This window comes from Athene noctua, chromosome 3, assembly GCF_965140245.1.
Source record: "Athene noctua chromosome 3, bAthNoc1.hap1.1, whole genome shotgun sequence".
NCBI classification, from domain to species: domain Eukaryota; kingdom Metazoa; phylum Chordata; class Aves; order Strigiformes; family Strigidae; genus Athene; species Athene noctua.
Window position 1 is genome coordinate 86343261 of NC_134039.1, and position 26491 is coordinate 86369751.

A 26491-nucleotide genomic window follows, 5' to 3' on the forward strand; every position below is an offset into this window, starting at 1 on the left:
ATGTTTGCAGTGGAGCTGTTTTTAGGGATTAGCGGCTGCAGCTTTCTCCAGCCTCAAAGTTTTACATCAAATATTTAATGGTTAGAAAACGAGACATTGTTTTTCTGACCTGGATGCTCAGCATTTATGGTTCTTTATCTCACACAATAGGCACACCACCGTGATGAGGTCCCAGTATTGATCTGGTGCCGTGGGGTCAGCACTTAGCTTACCGTCATGATTACACTAATTACTCTTCTTCCATCTTTCTTTCCTCCCACCCACCAGCCTTAAACGCAGGGGATTGTCATGTAAATAAGTGACCTAATTAGCAGTGCTTTCAAACTATTTTACAATGAAGATCCCTCATGAGTAATACCGGCAAGTCAAGGATTTTGTAGAAATGACTTGAAAGAGCCTGCTGTCCACGCCAGTTGCTTCAGTGCATTAGGATCTGTTTATCTCTTCTGAAGAAAATGACTCATGGGAGTCAAAGATTAATAACAGTAAGTCCACCTGCTTCTCCTTGGCTTGTTAGAGGTGACAGCTTACTGTACTGAGGAAGGGACAAAATAATTTTCAAAACTAGGACTTGACCAGATTCAAAAGTATGGTCAGTTGTTGACGTCACCAGTGAGTCACTTTGCCACGGATCATTCTGATCTAACCAGCATTTATATTCGTATGAGATTTGAGGGAAATGACTCTTAAATAAGCAGAAATTGTGGAGAAGTCAGACTATGAGTCTGATGCAGCTGATGCAAAATGTAATTAATGTTTCTGCTGACATTAAGGTCATCTTTGTACTTGTTTCTTTTCCTGTGGGTGGATTCTGTGTGTTGCCCATTCTTCAGCCTACATTTGAAAACCCTTTGTAGTTCCCATGGATATTCATATTCACACCTTCCTCTGTATCCTCCCGGACAAGACTCATTCCTTTCTGTTTGTCTTCCAGCACAGACCTCCCTGCTGCTCCTCCTCTTGCCTTGCAAACCAATCTATTAAAAACAAACATCCCCCAAAACACTTCTATCTCCAATTGTTAACCACCAAAAAAAAGCATCCTTAAGGTTTCTACTTAGCTGTATTTATTTTCATTACACGTTTTTCACCTTGTCCCTGCCTCTTGTAAAGAAGAGCTCTTGGGCATCAGGACACCGACTGACCTCAGAACTTCTGTTCCTTGCTCTTCCAGTGAGTCCAATAGACTGTGAGGTTTAAGGTTCTTTTACAAATCCGTCCTTCTCAGGGCATCTTCTACCCGGAGAAGTCTTGCAATGATGTTTTGAGGGCGTTTATTGACAAGGTGCAGCTCAATATCATGGAGTACTCTGAGTAAAGAAAGGGAAAATGTTAACTTTATGCTTCCCTATAACTTAGGGAAGTTATGTGGAATCTCAGGTGGTTTGGAGCATCAGCCCCTTTTCTGGTCCAGTTGACCAATCCCTTAACAAAATATTGATCCCTCAGTTTTTATTTCAAGGCTCAGTTAAGCTGCTTTGTAAGTGGCCTAATATCAGTCATTGATTGTTCTTTTCTGGTTCTGAGGAAGCCTTACGTGCAGGTTGACAGCTCTTTATAAGTTTGAGGAGGGAGTTACATTAATCCAAGAGCACGGACAAAGCTCATTTTCCTTATTCTTTTAGCTGCCAAAAAATTTAATAATTTTGGTTCCTGTAGGACACATCCCAACAGCAATGTGGAGAATCTTCCACGAAGTCAGTGTCTAAATGTCCGTTGTTCCCCTCTGCCTCAGTTCACACACTGATGTGAATTTTTCTGTAATTTTCTCAAATGCCCAACGTTCCTGCCCGATGCTCACCAGTGAGTTAACAGCGGAGCTGGTGTGCTTTGAGTGAGATACCCTAGAAAAGAAGCATTCTTTATTAATTCTTGAGCTAAAGTCGTCTCCATCAGCTCTAAGGACATAGTGCCTTCTGAAAAGCAGCTGGCCTTGAGATCTGCTGTTTTCCTTCCACTCATTTTCGCTTGTTCATTCAGAAATGTTGACAGTTTTTAAAAGGTCTTCCCTGCCTATTGAAACCAGTGACGAATGGGTAAAGAAATTAGTTTAGGAGTGAATTCTTGGCTCTCTGTAGGTTGAGGGAAGTGTCTCCATTAACTTCACTGGAGCTGTGATTTTGCCCAGTCTTTAATGAAAATTAGATGAAGACTGTGGCTCGTTTTGGTTAACGAAGCACAGAGGAAGATGAGAGACACCAAACAGGCCAAAAATACTTTCCATAATTCAGAAGCAGACAAATGGGGTTTTACTAAGCTTTCTAAATCCAATTGCTTCTGAGCTAATAGAATTCAGCCCAAGAAATAGTATTTCTGAGAGGGGTAGGGAAGGGGAAAGTTACATTATGAGTTACTAAAACCAGAAAAATTTAACACAGAGAAGTTTTTGTAGTTGAGGGGCACTGGAAGAGCAAGCCCTGGACTTTTCAAAGAGATCCTTCCATACTGGAACTCTTCAGCTGTGATAGCTCTCCTGCCCTTAGCTGCACCTGCACACCGTTTTGCTTCCTTCAGTGAAAAAAAACCTGCTCTTCAGAGTTTCGTAAATGAACCGAGAGGTTTGGGGGTTTTTTTCAAGCCTTTTCCAGACTTGAATGCAAAATGTTTAAAGAAAAGTGTTGAGCAGCCAAATCTTCCAGCAGGTTATCCTACGATGCAGCTAGAACCTCCCGCCACACTTTTTGCCCTGCCCCTCTAGCTCAGAGACACCTTCTTTTTTTTTCTCCTCATAATCCTTTTCCTGAGGCTGCATATTTGCAGAAAGTAATGGAAAACAAACCACTTTTAGAGGAGTTATTGCCTTTTTAAAAGTGCTAATTTCCTTGTGAAATTTATGCCTGCCAGCAGAGGCAGACGAGGAGCTCCACAGGCAGCTCTAACGAGACAATTCATTAACTAGCGAGTGTACACACGCCATAAAAAACATTAATTCACAAAATGAAAAACTAATAGAGTGTTTAGCCTGTTCTTTATCACCGGTGACAGTCTGTGCTCTCCTCATCATTAGTGTTTACTGAACTGATGGGGACTGCAGCCCAGCCTGCTTATCACCACTCATCTCAAATGAGGTCACGATGCTTTTTTCCAGCACAGCTGTCTTGTCCCCCCTCCCATACTCAAATTTTAATGTGGATTGAAGGGCAGAGAGGCATGGAAGGGAGCTCTCAATGCCAGTCTTCAGTTTTGTCATGCTTTCCACAGGTTTTGGATACCAGTTTTCCTTCCTCCTCCATCCTTGTCAGAACTTCAAGGAGAAACAGAAATCCCTTCCTTAAGCATCTTCCCATACAGTGCTAGTTGCCTCTACCAGAGAACAGGATTCATTAGCAGGAATTTTCTATGAGTAAGATTAACAAGAAGCTCTCCCTGAGTTTCTTTCTCTACTTCTGCTTATCCCTGAATTGTTGCCATAACTTTGCCCTTTCAGCACCAGTGAGTGGTTTTGCCATTGATCCCACTAAAAGGTGAGCCGGACCAGTGCTGAGTATTTAGATAATTCCATCCTCCCATCTCTTGTTTGAAAGGTCCTGACCTCTTAAAGTATGTCCTTGCTTGGTATTTGTTTTGTTTTAACAGGAATCCCTGTTCTCTGCAGTGTTTACCAATAGATATGGTCAGCTGTGCACTCAGCCCGCCTCTGCGTGGTAATATCTGTCCACGTCTCAGAGATTTGCAGGTGTTGGGCTCGAAGAGGAGGGTTGTGGCCATTGCATGGGAGACTCAATGCTTGGCTTAGGTAGGTGCTGACCGTCATCACCTCTGCTCATTAGCTCCCACACTTGTCTGTAGAGACAAGCATCTGTAGAGACAAGTGTCTGTAGAGATAAGCTCGTCTTGGAGTCAAGAGTGCCCATCATGGTGGAAGTGAAGGTCGGAGCACTGATGTGCAAAGCCACTGTCCTTGCCATTTGCATGGCTTAAGGAACTGCCTTTCGCTTGGGAGCCGACGTGAGGAAGAAAGCTGACATCAAAAATCAAAGTGTTAGATGCCAGATACGTGGGAGGTTGGACTAGGTGACCCTTAAAAGCCCCTTCCAACCCAAACCGTTCTATGAGCTTGAAAGTCTTGGGAGATGTCATTGCTCTCACTGATTTTTTTTTCCTCTGTATTTAAAATCTATAAAGAGAACAAATGAGGTTGAAAGGCGCAGTGCAGCAATGTCTGCATACACATTTTAAGTATCCTGCCCAAAGGCCCAAAGTTTCATGCTCCTGAAAAGGAAGGGGGAGGACGTCAAACCCAAAATCTAGCTTTGGTTCCTGAATTCCTGTACCTCTGAAATGAAATCTGCAAACTTTGGAAGAGTCAAAATCCATTTCCAGATTTTACAGCTCATTCTAGTCCTTTTCTGTAAAGCTGCAGCTCTGAGATCCCCAAACAGACCAATTTAGAGGTAGGCAGTGAGTGATCTATGCCTTAGAGCTTCAAATAATACTGCAGCCAGAAACTGGTCCAAGTGGCCATATGGGTTGCATATAGTTGTTGTTGTTCATTATTTCTCGAGCACCACAGGTGTGCAGAGCACTTTGCAAGAGGATAAAAAGAGAAGGCCCCTGCTCCTTGGAGAGCTTATACTCTAAATTAGATCGAGACAGCATCTCGAGAGCGATAAGAGATCAAAGTGGGAGGAAAGATGAGTAACCACGAAAATAAAAAGGGCTTGAGAGCAAGGTCCTGGTATTTGTTCCCAAGAGAGAAAATCATTTGAGTTGATTTGCTTTGTCTGGTTGTCTTTGGTTATTTAGGGGTTTTAATACCCAATTATATTTTAATACCAAGTCCTAAAGTATCTCCCAGCTCCTGCGGGCCAGCACAGCCCATCTCCAGGCAGCGATGTAGAGGCAATGGCCCCTGCCCCTTGTGTCCCCTCTCGGCGGGGCTGTGGGCATCTCAGTGACATTCCTGTCACCCCGCAAAGCCCTTCCTCACCACCACCATCACCACGGCAGCAGCTTTCCTTTACCCACCTCCGGCCCAGATTGACAGACTGTGGCTTAACAGAAACAGAGGTGATTTTTTAATGGTGACATATTCAGAAAAAAAAGGAGTTGCCTCCTGCTGTTTGGCTTTGGAGGACAGAGGTCTCCTGGCATATGTCTTCCTTCAGAAATCTCACTGAAATAGGGCCTTGATGTTACATCTAATGTGCGCACTCTACTGTCGTACTCTTACCTCCTTTATAAAAACCCCACATCATCTATAAAAACCCCACATAATCACACATCGACTCCCCCTAACTTCACCCAGTGGGTTTTTTTTCCTTTAAATAACCAGATTTTCTTCTTTCTTGTTGGTGTCAAGAGTAGCAATTTTGTCTCCCAACGGCATCATCACCTCGTGATGCTAAAAACCGTAGGAACATGAGATGTGGAGAGCTTAGAGTCAGCTTGAATGGCAGTGATGGATAAAAACGTGTTATCCAGATTTTACACACCGGGAACTTAAAGCATAGAAAGAGAAAGCGGTGCATGAGATCCCCAGAAAAGTCTCCAGCAGAGAGTAGAGTTAACCCTGAGTCTCTAAAGGTGTAGTCCAGCACATAACCCATAACAAATTTCCTTTTCTGTGTGTGTATTTGCAATTAATTTGGGGTTTCCTCTTCTGGAGAGGAAGGAGTAAGAAATTAAAATTTAAAAAGCTGTGAGCTGGTTCCTAATGTTACCTGTGGGTCACAGCAGGCGTTTCATACTGCATCTCTTTTCCAAATAAGAGGGTTTTTTCCCCCAACAGAGTTGTAAAATTTCTCTGTGAGCCTTTCCCTGTAAAACAAACGCGTGTAGTGCTATGTAAAGCCTGAGCATGTTGGAGGTTTATTTCTCAGGTTCAGGTTGCACCGGAGCCAAGGCAGAGCCTGTAACCTTAGATTGATTTTTCTCCTTGTGCTATTAAATCATTCAAATCTGTTAGCAGTCACTCTGCTCAAGCAGGGAGCGGGCAGGACGCGCTATTGTAGACCTTGATTGGTTACAGAGGTTTGTTTATGGGCAACACGGCAGGTTTTGTTTAATATTCCAGAGGTCTGGTAATTTACATCCATCGATTTACAAGGCACAATCTGTCAAGAGGCACCAGCATCGCATTGAATTGCAAAATGATTGAAATCATTGGTGACAACAAGTGTGTTAAGTTTTATTTTTCTCAGGTTTGCTGGAATGCAATGTTCCTTCTCCTTGGCGTGAGATATCTTGGCTGTGCTTACAGCGAGCTAGAAGAAATCCCAAACAAAGCCTAACTGTTACCTGGCAGCATGGGAAGCTCGCTGAAGACAAATGAAATCCCTCTGTTAAGGCTGCAAGATGATAAGGGCCAATGGAAGAGTGTGTTGGCCACTGCTAACCCAACTATTGAGTATTTTGTTGGCCAGGAGGGTTCACCTTCAACTTGGTGTAAATGGGTTAGGAAGGAGGAGAAGGGGAAGAAGAAGTGGATGGCTGCTGATCTGCTGGTTTGCTTTTCCAGCATTTCAGTTGGAGATACCTCCCTCTTGAAGCAGAGAGCTCAGAGTGTGCTCTGGTGGGTTGAATGTCCATGGAGTTCAGGGTCACCCTTTGCCCAAAGAACTGGCCAACTGCAAAGCCAGCTCCAAATTACACATTTTATTCCAGACCCCTTAATAATTTAGGCTCTGATTATTTTTTGCTGCCACAAATCCTTCTGTGGGTTTGTGTTGCCGAGAGGAGTAAAACTGCCTTGAGTGAGACTTAAAGAAATGGGATTTTCTTGTTGGCTGTGAATGGTCCTTTCTGCATGTCCAGAGAAGGAGAATGGAAAACTGATGGGCTCTGAAAGGCTTCCTTTGATCTCAAAAAGCAAAAGTACACTTCGATGCCCTCATGGTGCATGGCAAAAATTGGTATCCATCCCCCAAACCAGCACCAGACCCTCCTCCCCGCCATGGGCACTCTGAACACCCAGAACTTGAGTGCTCTGGCTTTAAATAAGGAGCAGATTGTCCCTGTCTCCCTCCCCCTCTTATCTCCACTGACAGATATAATTACAGCTTCACTTAAATTGCTGTAAATGAATTCTGGAGACTAGAAAAATTGTGCGTGTATCTCGCCGCTGCAGAAATAAGCTGACTCTTGCGTTTGGGATGATGGGTCCATCCATCTCCACCGCTTGCAGGGAGGCGTCGCTGGAGCGAGCTGGCACGATTAAACCAGAGGCTGCAGCCCCAGCACTGCTAAGGAGAGATGAGTCTTGCAGCAGGTCCATCTCCAGGAGCGAGGCTGATAGAAACTTCTCAAAATGTGGGATTTTTTAGACTAAAAATAGATCAGGGGTTTTTTTTCCCCCGTAATAACGGTGGGATTTCCCACTTTCTGCTGTGACCAAATAACCCCCCCTAGACCTGATCCTGAGCCAAAAGTCCTGCCACCCTCTAGGGAAACAAATGTCATTGGAGGTCTGGTAGCTGAAAGGCAGGTGGCAGCTGGACGAACAGCTCTTCCAAAGGGCCTTCCAAGAGTCACCTCTGAACACCGTTACCTGGAAATTAGAGGCTATGTAAATAAGCTCGTCACCCCCTCGCTGGTAATTTCATTTTCTTTGTGGGAGAGACAGTGAGCAGAAAGTCTTGGAAAAGTGTTGGGGTGTGCTAGGGAGGGGGCATCTTGTTATTCCCATTCACCCTGGGTGGATTGTCACTCTTATTTCCCTCCTTATTTCTCTTTTACACTCCAGGCCAATTAATTATTTTCAGCAGTATTTGCCAGGCTATGAATTTCTCTACCATGTTCCTTGGCTTAAAAAAAAAAAAAAAAAACTTCATAAATATTGCTGTGATTGCAGGAGTTGCTGAAGGAGGCTACTTCCAGGAGCCGTGTTTAACATGGCTTCATCCACTTTGCTCTGTTGTAATTCACAGTACATTTAGATGCACAATTAGGTGCTTTGCTGTGTGCAATCTTTTCCTTTTGCTTTGTTGCTCTCCTTTAATTGGACAGTTCTGTCCTGTATGTTTACCTCCATTTCAATTTGTTTTGCACAAAATAGATTGGGGCTTTTTATCTCCTCATTTTGTGTGTGTGTGTGTGTGTTTGTTTTTTTCTTTTCAGACTACATCTGAAGGTGTATTTAATTTTAGGAGTGAAGCCAAAGCTTGGCAAAGGTTCCTCTTTCAGAGCAGGTCTTCGGCTGTACAAACAGCAGCAAGTGACATTTACTTAATCAGTCTCCATCAAAATGAAAGTTTATTGTCAACAATGTGTGATGTATAAATCCTTTCTGTGCAGAGTTGTGCTGGTGGCTGGCTAAGTGTTCGTCATGTAATGAACATTAGTGGAAGAAAAGAGAGAAGGAGGTTTCTTAAAGTCAGCAGATAACACACCTCCCTTATTCAGGTTAATCACAGAACAACTATGAGCTGAAAAAGTGAAGCAACCATGAAAAAAAGCCAATATGGCAGAGCAAAAGAGTATTCCCAGGGAAGATGGGAAAGCTCTAGTCCCGTTGCAAGAGCAGTTACAGCTCCAAGACAGCATACAGCTTTGGTTACCCATCTTCAAGACGTGTTAATTGAAACCATTCAAGAAGGGGTGTAGAGAGTTGCTTTTGTCAAGCAGTGGAACGTGCCCAGGGAAAGGGGGGAGTCCCCATCCCTGGAGGTGTTTAAAAGACGTGTAGATGTGGTGTTGAGGGACATGGGTTAGTGCTGGGCTTGGCAGCGTTGGGCTTATGGTTGGACTCAATGATCTTTTCTGACCTAAACGATTCTATGAAGAGGGATGCCAGGGATGGAGAACTCCAGATGGCAAAGAGTAATGTCGAAGAACCAAATAGAAAACATCAGTGAATACGTTTAGGCTAGGAATTAGATCCCAAACTTTAACGTCACTGTTAGAGAAGTGATGTTTGGAAAGAGCCAGCAAGGGTAGAAAGCTGAACAGCTTCAGTATGGCACACAAGTTTATACTCAAAGCCGTGGGGCTTGTGGGACCTGGACTTGATGATCCAGATCCCTTGCAATCCCATTATTCAGTTCAAGTGGAAGTTGTCTGAGTGGTGCTGCCTGATTTCAAACACTGCTAATCACCCTATGCAGGAAGTCATTTCTAAAGTGCTGCTTGAACGAGGACTTGAACTCGGTGTATTTGGGATATGTTTCCTCTAATTAGGACGGAATATACGATAACAGGGTGTTACTCTTGTTAGTGAAGCTCCTTCTTTAGCTCGAGTGGCAGCGATTTGTGTTGCAGGCGAGAAGGTTCAGGGTTCGGGCACTGTGATAAAATATAAGGGGTAAAGGCTGCAGAGTTACAGCTGCACTGACACCTCTCCAAGAGAGATGATGCTCTTGGGGTTGGGATAAACTCCAGGTGGTTTTCTAAAGAGGTCTTAGTGGGAGGGAAACGGTTGTTCTATGACCAGCTCCTACCTGTTGCCTGCTTTTTAATTGCTTTACTGCCTAAGAGCTGTGTTTTATTAACAAGAACGAAGGAAGCCTCTCACATGCCTCTGAAGGGGTGGGGGCAGGCAAGGACTTGGGATTACATGGGGAAGCCTGTGGTGACCTAAAAGGACCATCTTTCCCGTCGGTGCTGTGCTTCGGCTCCCGAGCAGCTCTTTTCTCACTCCGAGCAGAGCAAGATAAATGTTCCTGGATTCTGCAACTACAGAAATATTCATCACAGAGCAATATCTTCCCAAGCAAATGTATTCTGGTGCTTGATTAAACCCCTCAGATTCACTTTGGAGTTTAATCAATTGCAGAAGCAGTTGGTTGCTTCATACACTCCCAAATTATAGACGTTATTGCTCAGGCAAAGGTGGGCGAGAACACACATATTTAGGATGGAAGCAGACAAGGTGCTGTGATTGCTGAAGCTGAGTGGTATTGATGAAGCATGTCACAAATTTATACCATCTTCTCTTGCTAGCCATGTCTCCTGGCCAGGACAGCCATGCCAATATGGAACACCTTCCTGCGTCCGAACAGATCCTCCAAACCCTGAGTGAGCTGGCCAGGTCTTTTCAAGAGATGGCTGACCGCTGCCTGCTGGTTCTGCATTTGGAAGTCAGGTAAAAGCCCTGAATTCGGGTAATGCGGGTGAGTCGGGAGGCTGTACGTTAAGATTGCGTCCAGAGCACGTATTATGGTGTCTGAGACAGATCTACTCGCCTGCTGTAGCTTCAAAGGTCAGTCCAGAAATGCCAGATCACATCACACAGGTGGCCAAGTGTGAGGTGGAGGCAGGATACCAGAAGTGGAATTCCCTAGGGAGGTCTGCGTCTTATGTGTCAGATGGGAAAATGCGGGTTCGGGGGGGCTTTGTCCTTAGAAACTTGCACGGTGATGTTTTAATAGTCTAACAGGTGTCTGCACATTTATTAGCCACTGTGCTTTGGATTGCAAATAGGAGCTTTTCTTACTACTTTTTCAAATAGTAACAGAAACTGGGAAACCAGCTGGATTTTTTTTAAAGGGATAGATAATTTTATGATGTCTCTGACTTCACACGCAAAGATCAAAGGCAGCAAATCCCTTTCTTCAGGCTGCCAGCTGTCCACTCTGGGGCTGGGAAGACATTTTTCCCTTATGCATTGTATTGGCCAGGTGTATTTTCATTGCTTCCCTTTTCTCTGAAGCATCAAATAGAAGCAGATGTCAGAGACGGGCAATGAGACTTGATGGACCATCAGTTTGTTCTGCCGTGACATATCGTGAGCCATATTGTGTCCTTGTGTACACAGGCAGAGCTCTGGTGAAGTCAGTATGTGGCCTTAAAAAAAACAACACATTAGTTATTGTCAGCAGTCCTTCAACCTGCTATCTATCATCTGCTGGCCACTTGATTGCAGGCATCACAGACGAGCTGGGGTTTGAAGGATTCGAGGAAGAGATTGTTAAGGTATGGAAACGGAGCAGCTTTCCAGCTGCGAGGTGATGCGTGAGCTAACCCAGCCTCCTGGTTTGGGCACCAGCCTGAATCTGTTTCTGGCCTCAAACCTCTGTGGCTTTCCATCACACTTGTGTTAAGCAGAAATAAGTACAAATGCAATTCAGGAAAAAATTTTTGCGGTCATTTCAAAGCAGACCATTGCCCACCTCCTCTAGCGCTTCTAACAGGAGCCCCAGTTTGATGCTGTAAATACACCAAAGCATGTTACTCTGGAAAGGATTGAGAAAAAGAGATGCTAACAACGAGGAGAATCCCCGGCGGGGTGGGAGCTTCCCTATATTCATCACTCTGCATTTGCAACCACCTGCAGTAACAGAGAAAAATCCCAGCCCCGGCGATGGCTGTTACTAGCAGGTTTCTCTGTGACTCCTACGCCAGCTCCCAGGATCTGTGACATTTCCAAGGTGTATTCATTCACAGAAACCCTGTGCTTTGAGCCAGCACGCAGAGCACATTTGTAGAGAGCCTGGGAATTTATGCGGCCTCTTGCTGTAGCAGGTGCAGTCTAAGAAAACACCAGCAAACGGCAAAGCGGATTTGAGACGACGCAATTACCCCCTTGTCTTTCTCCTCCCTCAGGGCCCCCCCTTCGTTCACAGCTTTGCCAGATGTAGGTTGGCACCAGCCTCGTGTTGGCTTCTCCTCTTCCAGTACCTTGTGGGCATGACCTGAGGATAGTTGTCACTGAGTTGGCACATGCAGATCACTAACCGTTTCTTTTGTTACAAATAACCATGGAGTTTTAGATTAATGTCTGTTGCAGTATTTTCCTATAGAAAGTCTTGTACAGAATTATATAGGAAGAGGCACTAAAAAGTATAAACAGATTTTTTTATTTTTTTTTTACTCTTGGAATTGCCCTAAATTGAACCTGCTTGTGATGGCCACCTCAAGGATGTTTTCCAGGGGCACAGGGGACATGAAAGGCAAGACATACTCATCACAGCTTCTCCCACCACAACACAACTGTCTGGGCCAGTCTGGTGTGAACTTTCTGTCTCAGTGTGCTGATCCTGAGTTACGCTCCAAATGCAAGGGATAATTCACACTCATTTGGCCGTGTTTCCCTGACAGGTGAAATTCAGAAGAACCCAACCAACCTGCTGTCCCTGTTGAATGATGTATGTGAAACCCAAGAATTACAAAAGTAGAAAGAGTTTTGCTATCAGCTTTGCTGGACATAGCACTTTCCTCTGTAGGTTCAAGAGGGATTACATAATTACAGTTTTTTGCAGAACCCTACTAGGTGATTTGAATGCACAGAGTTTCTCCTGTGATGGAGGGATGATGGTTGGGCATGTCGCCTACAGCCCCACCAGGCAGGTGAACAGAAAAGAAAAAAGTTGCAATACTGTTAAATGCTTGGGAATAGGCACAACCTTGAGCTGCTAGTTATCATTTCATCTCCCCTGGCTCACTCCTTCTGCCAGTTATAACTGTTAGTAGGTCTTTCTGGTACGTAGGAGGAGTTCTCTGAGCATCGGTATTGAGGTGCTGCTGAACTGGCATGTGTGAAGTTGGAGAACCTTGTGAAGACAATTGGCATTTTCCTGGGATGATGTAGGTCAGATCTGTTAATGAAGGGTCCTTTATATTCACCTCTTGAGATGGGACAATGACAAGAGAAGGATGCATTTAACACAGACATAACCATCTACTTCTTAAAATTGTTGTTATTTTTTACCAGCTTGAACATTGGAAGGAAAATAAGGCGGCAACACTTTGCATACCTGCCAATGTTTGAACATCGGGGTCGTTGCATTGTAATATTTCTGTCTCGCAGAGTTCATTGCTTCCACTACCTGATCCCACTGGCTAAACAAGGGAACTACGCCATCGTTGCCAACGTGGAGAGCATGGACTATGACCCCCTGGTCGTCCGGCTCAATAAGGACATCAGTGCCATCGAGGAAGCCATGAGCGCCAGCCTTCAGCAGCACAAGTTCCAGTACATCTTCGAAGGTCAGGCATTCACCATAAGAGTTTTGTTCTTAGGAAATGTTTTTTCATTCTCATCCCAAAGCCCAAGAGTGCTCCTTTTGGGGGTAAGGCAGGCTGTGGTACCCTTGCCACCTACAGCAGATTGATAAGTGAGGCTCATGGAAACACAGGGCACTCAAACCCCCTGTTGCCTCCGTACCATTCCTGAGCAAACCTGGCTGAACAGGAGAAAGGGGCCCATGCTGAGTAGGAAATCAGTTAGTTGATGTATGAGCAGGACACTTCTTCCTCAGAAAGCCACAGGACACGTGTATATATAACGAGCACAGCTCTATTATGGCATGGTTCCTATCCGAAGGGTAGCCATTCCATTTCTAAAATTAAATTTAGAGAACATTAGCTCTTCTGATGTCTCATCTGTCGTGATTACCTTGGAGAATATAAATCACGTCTTGGTTCATCTCCCCTGTATTTATTGGAGGCGCTGACGCACAGTTCTCTTGCCTGCATGCCAGGATACGTGTCCTCTTCTCTGCTGGTGGTTCAAAGTCAGGAGAGGGTGAGGACTGGAGATGTACCCGTTGCCCAGTATAATATGTCAGCAGGGATGAAGGCTTTGCAAACCTGGCTAGCTGTAGTTTGGCCGCTGCTTACTGGTCCTAGAGAAGGCTTTCAGGATCTGTGTACTTCCCACCCCCATATCCGTGTAGCTACTGAGGGAGCATTTTTTAATCAGATGTTTTCTGAGCTGTGGCAAACTGAGTGATCACCAGCACGTTGTAGAGCTCCTCTTACAGCTCAGCTCAACCGTGTCTGTTCAAGGAGAGTGAAATGAGTCCACGCAGAGCCACGGGGACCATTCACATCTCGTGAAGCCGTGAGAAATTCATACACGTGGTCTTCATGAAATGTGGGCACCTCTTAAGCCCAGGTTTGGGATTTACATAGACCCCATGCTGGTTGCCTATACATGAACATATTTTCTTAATTCAGACTTTTAATTGACATATAGTCTTGTACAAAGCTGTGTACTGAGTGAATCAGGCTGAGTGTTTTGCTGTTTGTGATGCAACGTGAATAGATACATCATTTTGGGGTGGCTGTGACTGTTAGCAGCCAGCTATGTCCTTCAGCAGTAGACATGTCATTCAGACTCAAGAAAGTGTTCAAGACTGATCAGAGAGAGGTTGCACATCAAGTGCATTGAAATTCAGTTCATTTCTGCTTTTGCAGACTGTGAGTTTACCAGGGAAAAATACCACCCTTGAGAACAGATTAAAATGCTGTCGTTTTGTAGGAGCAGTAGCGGTCCATTGGTCTGCCCAGACAGAAAGAGGAACTGAAACAAACATTATGCAAAGCCTGATTATAAATCTGGAAATGTCCTGGAAATATCAATGGCTATGATAATGCAACTTTGTGTTTTCGTAGTATTTTAGGGCAGTTTTGTATGTTTACAAAAGAAGGAAACCTTGAGGAAATTCCTCCTAAAATGCACAGGGAAGATACCGAGGGCTGTTCCCAGGTACAGTCCAGTGTATCTCCCAGTTCACATGTACCACTACATTCACGGGTCGTATGATGAATTATTGTCACTAAACCTCTTCCTCCTGTGATTTTTATTGCTTGTTTCCCCCCTCACCGATGCAGGTTTGGGCCACCTTATTTCCTGCATTCTTATCAACGGCGCCCACTACTTCAAGCGCATCAGTGAATCTGGCATCAAGAAAATGTGCAGGAACATCTTCATCCTCCAGCAAAACCTGACAAACATCACCATGTCACGCGAGGCTGACCTGGACTTTGCAAGGTGAGGAGAGATCCCGGGGTTGTTTGTTGCTATTTTGATGTCCACGTGTACAGAGGCAGCTCCTTCCAAAAGTTCCACCGCTCCTGCGTGCAGCTGGGTGGGATATCAAGTTAAACCCATGGAAGTGTTAATCGTAATATTCACTTTCCCCCTTGTTGAGCAACGTTCAGAGCAACGTGGATCACTTGAGCTCAAAGTGGAGGTCCCACCACCAGGGTGGCTGTGCTTGGGGCTTCCTGTGCGTGTGGTTCTCCTCAGACCAAAACCCAGGCAAGGAAAAGCTTCTAGGTCTTGGGTAGAACTTAAACTGGATGAATCTGGGGCCTAGACTCATGCCCAACTAACTAATCCTTTGGTTTGCTGAAGGCTTAGATTTTTAGCAACTCACAGGAACAGTCTCTGTGAACCTCAGCGATGCCAGATGCTGTCTCCCTTTAAGTTCTTTTGCTCGTAAAATAGTAATAGCAGAATAAAAACACAGCTGGACATGATAGATCCCCTGAAAGTTTCTCACCCATCTTGCTGCTTTATTCACAAAAGGCGGATTGTTTGAGGAATAAGTAATCAGGTAAAAGCAAACACTAAACGGTGTGTGTGTTGCACATGGACCTAGGGGGCTACTACAAGTATCTGATAGTAGATAGTAGATCAAGGCTGATCCTCTGTGGCAGCAGCTGGTTCAGCAACGGGCAGCTGAGCCCAAAATATAGCCAAAGGAACGGTCTGGAACTTGCAAATTAAGGGGTGTAGATCAAATGACAGAGTTTTGCATGACACTCGGATACAGCCCACCACAAACACTGGGAGTAGTTGTTGTCATCATCTGGCCATTTCTCCTGGAGACTGACAGGAGAGGAGCGTGACTCCCCGCCGATGAGGGAGAGTAGGTATGACTGAGTGCCTCATTTACTTGGGCTCTCATATGGGGAATGATTTCATTATTGAATTAGTTTCTTCATAATAACATTGACATGGGGAAGTTATGAATGCTGAGGCCTGGAGGAGGGGGAGAGAAAAAGATCCATTACTGACTCCCCAAGGAATAGAGTTCCCAAATTCAATCTTTCCTTTTTTAAATTTTTTTTTTTTTTTTTTCTCCCTGATTTGTTGAAATGCTAAATAAATTAGCCCAGTTTTTTGGCAGGCAGAACAGAGCTTGAGCATGTGCTGACAGCAGCTGGCACCCAAATAATGAAACGTTGACCAAGCGCTGCTGGAGGCTGGCACGGCACGGCGGGCTGTTTGCTGGAGAGGCCTTTGCCGTGAGGGTCGAAGCCGTGGAGCTCTGACTCGTAGTGCTGCACAATTTGATGTGGATTTTGAAGGGAAGGGTGAGGAGGTAACGTGTTCCCCACTCCCCATCCTGCTGGATGGGTGATATGCCCGACCAGCAGTTCGAACAGCATCAAACACATACCATCCCTCTTCGTAAATAACTTCAGTGGCAAATAGATTTTCTTCTGCGCCAGTGGAGCTTCTGGGTACCATCTTCAAGAGCTATGGAGCTCCAAAGAGACACCTGAGCTTTCTGCAGAGCAGCATCAACCGCTTTGTGGTACCTGTGATGCAAATTTCCTCCCATAATATAAATTCAACAACATTTCTGTTTAGCTTTCATGACTGCATTGCTTCCCTCTTTCTTTTGGGGCAGATTTCTGTGATCTAGAGATATGAAGAACACAGAATATGTTTTATTCTTTTGTTCTTCAGATGACTCCTGAATGCTTAGTACCCAGATTCCCCTTTTACATAAACAAGGTGTCTCGTGCATCCAAACCCTGCCCTGCTCACCTGAATTTACAATTACCCGAGCAAGTTCTCATGTTACCCCAGGGACTCCAGTTACAAGGTCTATTCAAACTATAAAATAAACATAACAATTCACCCCCAGAAAGCATAAAATAACATCAATGTAGGATAAAAGTGATTTGTACTTCTGTGATATAGCTCATATAGGAATGTGTAAATGCTTTGTGCAGCAGCTAGCTATCAGTTTTGCCTTTTTAAAGATGAGAAATGGAAAGCAAGTGGTGATTTCAGGTATGGGAGCAGTGGCGGAGCTGATGGAGAAATACTCACTGCTTATCTTTACCTCCCCCTTCATCTCCCAGCAACTGGGGTGAACTCCCTCCGTGCTTCACTCCTCCAGGGAACTGGGTGATCATCACTGAACGGGAGAGCAGATTTCTGAAGTGAGTCTAACCCAGCTTGGGACTCACTGCCCCATCTCTGGTCTTTGCATTTTGAGCTTGTGCAAAATAATTCAGCATTTAGTCTGATTTCTTTCAGGAAGTCAGTTAGAAACCATGGGCTCCTTTGATCAGGGAAAGACATAATAGGATTTCAATGGGGCTTTTTGACACATACAGAAAAATAGATTTTCTCAGGTAATCATGGAGCTCTTTGCCCTCCAGGTTGGATCTAAGCCTCATCCGAAGCCAGCTGGGAGTTCACTGGCCCTGTTGCTCCCTTGCCCTCTAGATGTTTCTTGGTCCGTGAGAGTGTGACACTCGGTGTTCGCGAAGCAATTAGCCACAATTACCAATCAACCCATCACTCTTCATACGATCACTCTTCATACATTACGTTTTAATTCTGGAATAGGTCTTTGTGTGGTCCCTTTCTGAAAGTGAATGCGTTTAAAGTCTGATGTGCTCAAGTTTATAGGAAAGACCGAGCCATTTGAGAAAGGGCCAAAAGACTTTCTTGAGTGTCATGCTTTGGATTTTGGGTTTGGTTTTGGTTTTATTTTTCACTTTTGTTATATTCTTCAAGGCTTTCTCTGGGCGTCAAAGAGCACTGGGCATCCCCTTGATTCTGTCTCGGTGACTTAGGTAGTAGAAAACCCAGCCAGGGAAGCTTGGAGGGGGAAGATCTTTCTCCTCTGAAGCCAAAATCACGTAAGGGGTTTCACAGCAAAATCTTAGCCCGTGTAACATTCGCTGGTTCTGGTGAGACTCTTGCTGTTTAAACCCCATTTTTCAAAAGCTCTGTAACCTGCAGGTGACAACAGCAGGATTTGCTGCTTTGGGAGTAGTACCATGGCAGGGGGAATATTTGTTTGAAATGAGTCTTGCTTTGAGATTCTCAGTTCAAGGTAGAGCAGGGTAGGGAAACTCTGTGCAGAGCATCACGAAGCAGAGCCAGGGCATGTTTCCATTAAAAAAAAAAAAACAAACAAAAAATTGTCAAGTTCTGCGAGCTCTAGCAAGGAGTTTCTCCACTGACAGGAAAAAGGCTGGTTCTGACTGCTGAGGTGTCGCAAAGGGATTTGTAGCATTTGCTAAATTTCCTGCAAATATTAATAGATTTTTCTCTTCTTTGTGTGTTCAGTATCTAGGCTGTCAGTCGTTAGGGCATCCACTGCCATATTAAAGAAAAAGTGGTATTTTCTTCCCATGTATAATACCTAGGCATATACTGCAAAGTCTGGGACTGAGCGTGAGTTCCACATACCTCCAAATTTGGGCAGTTTCAGACCCAGAATTAGATTTGTTGCATTAGAGAGATAAAATTCAGCTTCAAATTGGGATTCTAGTCCAGGTCTTTTCCCTTGTGCTTTCTTTGCTACTCCCCTTCTATCCCCACCAAAAATTCCACTTGCATGTTTATGCAGAGATTTCAGCAGAGGTAGTCAAAAAGGGCTAGGTTTCTGCTTCAGACTTATCCTTAAATAAAATATCATTCAACTGTTAGATGCTCATTTTTCATTGAAAAAAAAAAAAAAAAAAACTTTCTCAGATGTACAGCAGTGATAAAATTGCCCTGTTCTTGAAAGTTAATTGAGGTGGTTGCAAGGGGAAGGGAGAGACCAGTGATGAAATGTGAACGTTTCATACAACACGGTGTCATTTTGACCTCTGAGATAAAGGTTTTTGAGTGGTGCTACTCGTCGTTACTGGAGCTGAAAGTGTTCTTCATCCCTTAAATGGTTTGCAGGGTAGTGAACGAGAGGTCTCTGTACGCCTAAGAGTTAGATCGGAGCTTTCCCTGCTGCTGCCATTCAAGTTCACGTTGCAATGGCCATCCATCCCGCAGGGACCAGGAATTTCTTTTGCTGCTGCTAAAGATGTTACCAAGTGTCACAAACTGTTTGTAGCAAGAAACTGTTGGTAAAGAGGATGCCTGAAACCACTCCCGTAGGCCACCCTGCGGGGGAGAAGCAGGGTGAGCTCTGCGGAGGTGGGACGTTGGGCCGTTTCTCTTCCCATCCCTCCTGTTGTTACCCAGAGACAGAACTTGCCTCACTGCACAGGCACAAGCCAGAGAAAATGAGAACCTTCCGGAACAGCCCATTGCACACGCGTAAGAAAGGCTGTATAAAGGCAACACCCCACGTGTGTCTCTGTCAACCCATCCCCTACGAGCCAAGCTGGCTGCGCTGGGACAATGCAGGATCCAAGGGTAGTGATGACCCTTTTCCCATCCCTCCTCTCTTTTCTCTTTCTTCTTTTTGCTCTCTCTTTCTCACGTATATTCATGTATACAAGGTTTGTACTAATGGAATTGCGATTGGTTGGTCGTTGATGGGTTATTAGGAAAACAGTCTCATCCCAAAGTGCCTTTATTCATTCTCTGGACAGTTATCCGTTGATTGTTGCCAAATTGCCTCCATTCACTCACTAAACTGGTCAGTTAATAGAGTCACCAGCACAATTGTTCTGTGGTGACTGGTCCCACCCTGCAGCTCTGCTGGCTCTTCCCCCGGCACACGGGCTCTCAGGGAATTCAGAAGATTCACCCCCCTCGTAACCCACCGTGTGGGACGAGACACCAGGGCCCCACGTCTTTCTAGTAGATGTGGCACCTACATCATCACTGCCACTCCGGAGAAGTCCCCAGCGAGTAGGGATGGGGAGAAGCCATCAGTCTGCCACAGAGTTGTTCACAGGTTGGTCATGAATAAGCCCTTGAAATGTAGTTCAGGCACCTGTGATCAAATCTATCAGTATACAAGGGCTGCTTGAATTTTTAGCATTCAAAAAAGAGAATGACATTTGCTTCTGCTCCCTGGCAAAATACAGCTGCAGCTGCTGCTCTGACCTGGTTCCTCTGTGTCTGTGCTGCTCCAGTGACACCTGTGATGCTACAATGTACATGTACTTGCTTGTATCCTTACATTCTCGGGGCAAACACCTTCGCTCCACCCATACAGCCAGCTGCAGAGAATTCCAGAATCCCAGAATCATCTGGGTTGGAAAAGCCCTCGCAGCTCCTCCAGCCCCACCATGACCCTCCCCCTGAGCGTTCCCAACTCCCCCAGATCCCTCAGCGCTGGCTCAGCCCGACTCTTCAACCCCTCCAGGGATCCCGGGGACTCCCCCCTGCCCTGGGCAGCCCATTCCAACGCCCAACAGCCCCTTCTGCACAGAAATCCTTCCTCAGAGCCAGCCTGACCCTGCCCTGGGCAGCTTGAGGCCATTCCCTCGGGGCCTGGTGCTTGTTATGTCATTAAAGTGAGTCAGGAGAGAACAGGATCAGTGCTCATACCCTGCAAAGTGAGAATTGCCAAGGTATTTGTAGGCAGCAATTACAGTTAACACCAGTTACCCTACATGGCTCCTGGAAACACACCCTTTACTCAAAACCCATCTTTATTTAGGCGGGGAGGGTAAGAGAGGATAGGTGAAGGAGAGTGCAGCTTCTTTCAGAGCTAGTGTCAAACTGCAGCATCACTGGTCGGGTTGGATACCAAGGTCAAGGTGCCGAGATGTCTGCACGGGGCCACGCGGTGTGCTGGGAAGAGACTGGTGGGGTTTGGGAAGCAGCAGATCTGCCTCAGCTCTGCTCCAGCACCTAGTGAGCTCTCTGTGCTTGTGAGTGTGAGCAGAGTGGATGTAGATGCTCCGGGTTTAGCTCAGTCGGTGACAAGAGGCAGAGACACCCTTGTGCTACAATTTCCCGGTGCAAACAGGCCCGTTGCTTTCAGCACAAAGATCCAAGGAGGTGTCAGCGTTGTCCCATTCAGCTCCAATTCTTGCACAGGGAGAACTGGAAAATACCACCGGGAACGATCTCCGGACTGCAGCGCAGGATTTCAGAGGGTGCTTTATTTCAGAGCACAGTTCTGGTTCAGACGCTCGGTGTTTGGAGCTCCTCTCCTGCTATGACTGACAGGCAGGGGATTTTTTTGTTTGATTATACAGGGGCAGGAGAGATTTGTGCCTCTTGCTTAGCACAAGGCTGTCCCAGGCAGGAGGAATAAGCAATAACTTGCTGCCATCTACTGGGTGCTGCAGAGGGAAGGGGAAGCCAGCGTGCTTTAGAGATCCCTTAGACATCCCAGTGCTCTGAAAGAAGTCTTTTTCATTACCAAATATTATTTCTCTTTCTGCTTTTATTCTTGATACATACAGAAACAGCAGGCTGTGTTTGTTGCCTGGGTGCCCAGGTTGCCTGAAGATGTAGCTGGTCGAGGGAAGCCTCTGTTCAGAGCCTTTTTGATACTTGATTTGTGTGTGTTGAACCCCAGGTGCTACAAACAGATCCTGACCTGGATCCTCTTCATTTAGGGCACACTGCTGTTCTGCCCCCAGGTGCCTCTGCAGCGCTCCTGTGATGCTCCTCTGCCACCTGTCTTCACTTGGGGTTCAGAACCAGATGAGAAAGGTATCTCACATGTTCTCCCTTGGGGCTCCACTCAAGCCAGGAGGAAATTTGTGGCATTTAGGGTTATTCAGTTTGAGTGAAGCCCCTGTTAGTTGATCAGACAACTTGTCAACTTGGGTACGAGGCACTTTAACTCATGTATCCTCCACAGTGCTTAGGAGAGTCCAAAGCAAACAGAGCAGACCACTAGAAAGGATACTACTGCAGATAGGATCTTTCTGCTGCAGGTTGAACTGAGTTTGAGCCCAGGTTGAGTCTGCTGGACATCGGTTCTTCCTTCCCTCCTTGTTGCTGGAGCAATTGGAAAAACAACAGCCCTGCTACTTCATAGTGTCTGTGCCTGAAAGCCACATCTTTCTGCCCCTGTGTTAGGAGCAGCCTGTCTGTGAGGGCTGATGAGGTTTAGACTGGCTCTGAGGAAGGATTTCTGTGCAGAAGGGGCTGTTGGGCGTTGGAATGGGCTGCCCAGGGCAGGGGGGAGTCCCCGGGATCCCTGGAGGGGTTGAAGAGTCGGGCTGAGCCAGCGCTGAGGGATCTGGGGGAGTTGGGAATGGTCAGGGGGAGGGTCATGCTTGGGCTGGAGGAGCTTCAACGGCTTTTCCAACCCGGATGATTCTGTGATCTTCCCAGAAAGCTGCTGGGGAGCTGCTGTGATGCAGTCAGGGCATCAGCTGTAGAGAGAAGGGGGCAAACTGCAACAAATGATGGCCACAGCTCATTTCCCATGAAATCACTAACAGGAAGATATGTGGACCCAGACATGAGGGGCAGGGCCACAAGAGAAAGAGTAAAATAGCGGAGGTCTCGCTGTGGTTCAGGAGCAGCTGTTGACTCCTGGCTCCCTGCTGACCTCACTCATTGCCTCTCCCACAGGTCAGGTGTGAGGATTTTTGGTTCTCAGGTTCAACGGAGCCACTTCCATCACGAAATACCTATGACAGTGTCCCAGGTGTTTGGTCACTGTTGATGGGTGTCAAGATTGAAAGTGAAATTTCAACACATATGGAATGTTTTTCTCTGTGTGGCAGGGACAGCAGATACCCGTCACATATATATCCTATAATGTCTTGTCAGGACTAGTCAACCCTACAGATTGAACCCCTTCCTTTTGCAATCAGCTACCTGCAGGGTTTTTTTAGTATCCTGATGTAGGCAAGCTGGTCACTGAGCCATCTTGTCTCTGTGTTGGGGGAAAAAGCCTTCCTTGTGCATAAAAACTGCAAACGTGTTCATCTGGAGGAATTCCTCTCCTCCTACTTTATAGCCCAAGGTCCTCGGCACTGTAGAAGGTAAAAATCACCAATTCTTTGCAGTTTGGATCCTAGGAAGCCCTTCCCCTATAGAGGAGCCAGAAGCAGAACAGGCTCTAGAAGAAAAGCTTCTCTTTGCTGACAGCGTGGGAAAGACGTGTTATCTCTGTCACGATGCTGGACTCCTGTTGTGTATCTGTGGAGCGTGCCCTCATTTTGGTTTTGCTGCTTTTAATTAACAAAGCTGCTTTAGTTTTCAATTAAGGACTTGGTTACAACAAAATCCGTATTTTCTTTTCCTTTCTTTTCTCTCTTGTTTTCTCCCCCCCTCCCTCCCTGTAGTTTCCACTGAGCTTTGATCTCAGTGCAGGTTTAATTAGCTGTAATTAGTGGTTTCACTGCATTAACCAAAAATCCCAACCACAGAGGATTAAAAACCACCCTTCAGCTTGATGTGCCCCCCCCCCCCCTTCCTCCTTTTGCTTTCCCCAAGTGTTTTGGGGATCAGAGCCTGGCCCTGTATGGTCCTTCCCCAGGTGGGTGCTGCTGGGTGATGCCCCGTGCATCCCAAACAGCTGCCCTGTTACGGACTCATTCAAACTACGCTGGAACAAATCATCCATCCATGTAGTTTAATTTCCAGTTAAATCTGCAGCTGCCGTGAGTTGTAGTAGGACACCAATTTATGCCTTCACAACATTTCATAGAGCACTTCTTGGCGTTTCTGACTGCTTTCTGCAATACAGAATACATTGACAGCAAGGTGCCTGCTTGAGGCTTCCTTAAACTTTCAGTTTCTGCAGTCCTGCGTGAGCTTCTGGAAGCCGTGGCATGGCCATGGCCTTGGCTGGAGCTGCCCAGCTCCTCAGCACAGAAACGAGAGGGGTTTTGGGAAGAGATGACTCTGGGGGAAATCAAATCACCGCTCTGCTTTCCTCCCTGGAGGTGCACAGGGGAATGTCACCTAGTTGGACACAAAATTCATCTGGTCAGCCACAACAGAGGAGGAAGAAACCAAAGAGCTCGTTGAGCTTGTGAAGTAAGAGCAGTGCTCCTGGCAGGATACCCACTCGACACTTGTCAGAGATCAGGGTACCCCCCACCAAGCCCCACCAAACACTCGTGTGTTGGAAAAGGTCTCGGCTCTTCTGAGCAGCTCAGAAGCCAGAAAACGCGATATTCCCCAATAGCTCACCTTGATGCCCAAGACTGGAGTTCACTGTGGGTCACGCGTTTCTGTGCCAAAATTGTCTGCTTTCAGTCTCATGCACACACCCAATCTCCTTGCAGTGTCGGGAAACAAAAAACTCACCTTGTGCCTTTCCTCAGTTCTCCAGGAGAAGATGTTGGTGAAGTTCAGCTCTAATCTTTACATCCATGAGTGCTTGGGAGAGGAGCTGGGCCAGTCTTTGTCTTTGAATCACTGGCCCGTGGCACTGAGATGTACAGAAAAGGCAACACCCCTGCCCTGAAGCCTGGAAATGGTTCTCAGGTCATCTTGACAGAGTGAGGGGGACCCAAGCTCTGAATCTCATGTACCCCTGGGACTCAGAAGCCACCTCTTGCTGTCCCAGGATTGGCATTTTGGGAAGGGAAGCCTTCCCAAGGGAAACACACTCTTCTTGTTAAACCACAGCCATCTCTTCAAGTATTTCCTCTTTGCCACAAAACCAGACTTCTTTGTTACACCTGACACTCCCTGATCCATTTGGAGATGGGGTCTTTATGCTATTTCCAGCTGAAGTCCCTCTCCTGAAGTCTGAAGGCTTAAAATTCCTTTGAATTCACCGTCAGTGACTGCAGACGGTACATTTATTCCCAGGATAATCTGTATTAGCGTTGAGTTCTGGCCACTCTTCTGTCACCTGTGTCCTTCCAGGCCTGTGCCCTCCTGCAGGGTCAATACACCCAAAGTAGATCAGTTAAATCAGCTGCTGGAAGGGCTTCGTTTGTCCCATCATTGGGCATCCCGGTGGACATCGGATGGGAGTACATCTCAATGCCCCTGCTTTGGGCAGGTCCAAAACACTCCTCCCCAGGACAGCACTTGATGTTTTATCTGCCTCAACTGGAAAACTACCTCCAAAACATACTGTATTTTATTTGCTGTGCAAAATGCATGGCCAGTACAAAACAAAAGATCGGCAGCTCTTTACAGCAGGCCCGTCATACGGGAGGAAAGCAGCATCCAGTTCTGAAGGCTCGGTGAGAATTTGTGATTCTGCTTGCATATACCCCGTGATGCCAGCACCTCGGCAAACACCACCTTCCTCTTCCCGTCCTTTGCACAGCGGGGCCTGATGCGACGCAGTAAATTAGAGTGGGGAAACGATCCAGCTTAGGGGGGGAAGGGCTATGTTTTGTTTTTTGCATCAGCTTTTTCTCTTTTTTGGCAGGATCAGCTCCCCGGTCTGGTTCACAGCGGGCCTTGCAAACAGCTGTGCTGGCACAACTGAAGGAGAGGGAACAAACAAGGAAATGAGCTGTAAAGCTCTGAAATGATAATGTTTCCGAAAATGAAACTTTATCTTAAATTAGGGTAAGACATCAGGGGCAAAGAAAGGAATTGCTCGAGATAGGAGCAAAGGGGAGGCCGGAGGAGCAAACTCATCCTTGTGCAGAAGTCACTGCTCTTCCTGCACCATCTTTGGGCCACTTGGCCTCACTCCAGCCTAAGGATGGACAACTTTTGTTCTCATGTTTACTGAGTAGCAGATTTCTTATTCATTGCATGTGGCTGGGAAATGCCTTCCCTGCTGCTGATACTCCGCATTAGGAAAAAACTCCAAAATACCCTAATGGTGATACACCAGATGTTCGGAAGCAAAGAGCCTGACTCTTGGGGGATGACATTTCTCATGTTTGTCCTTAAGTAATTTTCACGTAATGAGAGCACTTGAGCACATGAAGATGGAAAGAAAGTGGCTGAACCACCGGGTAATGACAGCATGTCACTCCCCTTCCTTTGGTGACTGCATGGATTATAAATTCCTGAAGGAGGGGATTTTGCTGCCTTTGTAATTAAAACAGAGACCAGGCATTTTGCAGACACATGGGCCGTGGCAGCCCAAAGAACACACACCCAAGTCCAACAAAGCATTTAAGCCCAAGTTTAACTTTCAGATATATGCATTGACCCGTTGAACCGGTGAATACTTGCTCTATAAGTAGAGGTCTGCCACAGTCACGTCTCCATCGGAGCTGGTTGCCCTTGGTTCCCTTTACAGCAAGGAGCGAGAAGTGAGCATGATTAGAGTGCGATTTTTCTGAATTGGTTTAAATTTTCTTTGAAATGAGATGAAGGGCCTCCTAGGAGTGCCTGTTGCTTTCTCAGGAGGATCAGGGAGCAGAGGTGACCTGCTCAGGTGGAATTATCCACGGCAGACCTCTATTGCTAGGCAAGATGAGCCCCTCCACGGCTGTCTGGGGTCAGGAGGTGACTTTGCAGGTGGGCAGATCAATCCGTAAGATCCCTCGATAGGTTTTTACACCCAGTAGCAGCCCCGTATTAACTAGATAAGGGGGCTGAATTCATTTGGCAATTCGTACATCCCTTAATGTCCCAACACGCTGCGATGCGTGAAATCCCGTCGCATCCACTCTTCATCGGTATCACTCCATTTAGCAGAGGAAACATCTTAAAATATCAGTCGGTACTGGACTGCACCAGTCCTGCCTGGGCTTTCCACTGTTGACTCGACAGTTTTATTTTGATCGGCCATTTCAGTTTCTCCCAGAGGCGCTTTTAATCTTCGCACTGTAACCTTTAAAGATATAGGTTTTAGTGGCCTCTGTAATGATTTTCATTGCCTGAGTGTGGATGTTGCTCTGAGTAAAGAGATTAATTCAATTTTCCTAAACTGGAAATGGACTGAAAAACTGAGAGGCTTCATTGACTTTCTTTGCTTGGTTCTTGGTGTATTAGGGAAACAATCAATGGAGGTGAACTTCTCAGCCAGCGGAAGCTGCGTTCACGTTT

General features: G+C 46.0%; 1 protein-coding gene across 1 annotated transcript in view; it reads left to right on the forward strand.

The window, feature by feature from the left end:
• EXOC4 (exocyst complex component 4) overlaps positions 1–26491 on the forward strand; it is a 424237-nt gene that overhangs the window by 376826 nt on the left and 20920 nt on the right. Inside the window, exons 15-17 of the mRNA XM_074903542.1 lie at positions 9880–10021; positions 12686–12864; positions 14494–14653. Of these exons, the coding sequence (XP_074759643.1) occupies positions 9880–10021; positions 12686–12864; positions 14494–14653 (481 nt within the window). The remainder of the gene's footprint in view (positions 1–9879; positions 10022–12685; positions 12865–14493; positions 14654–26491) is intronic.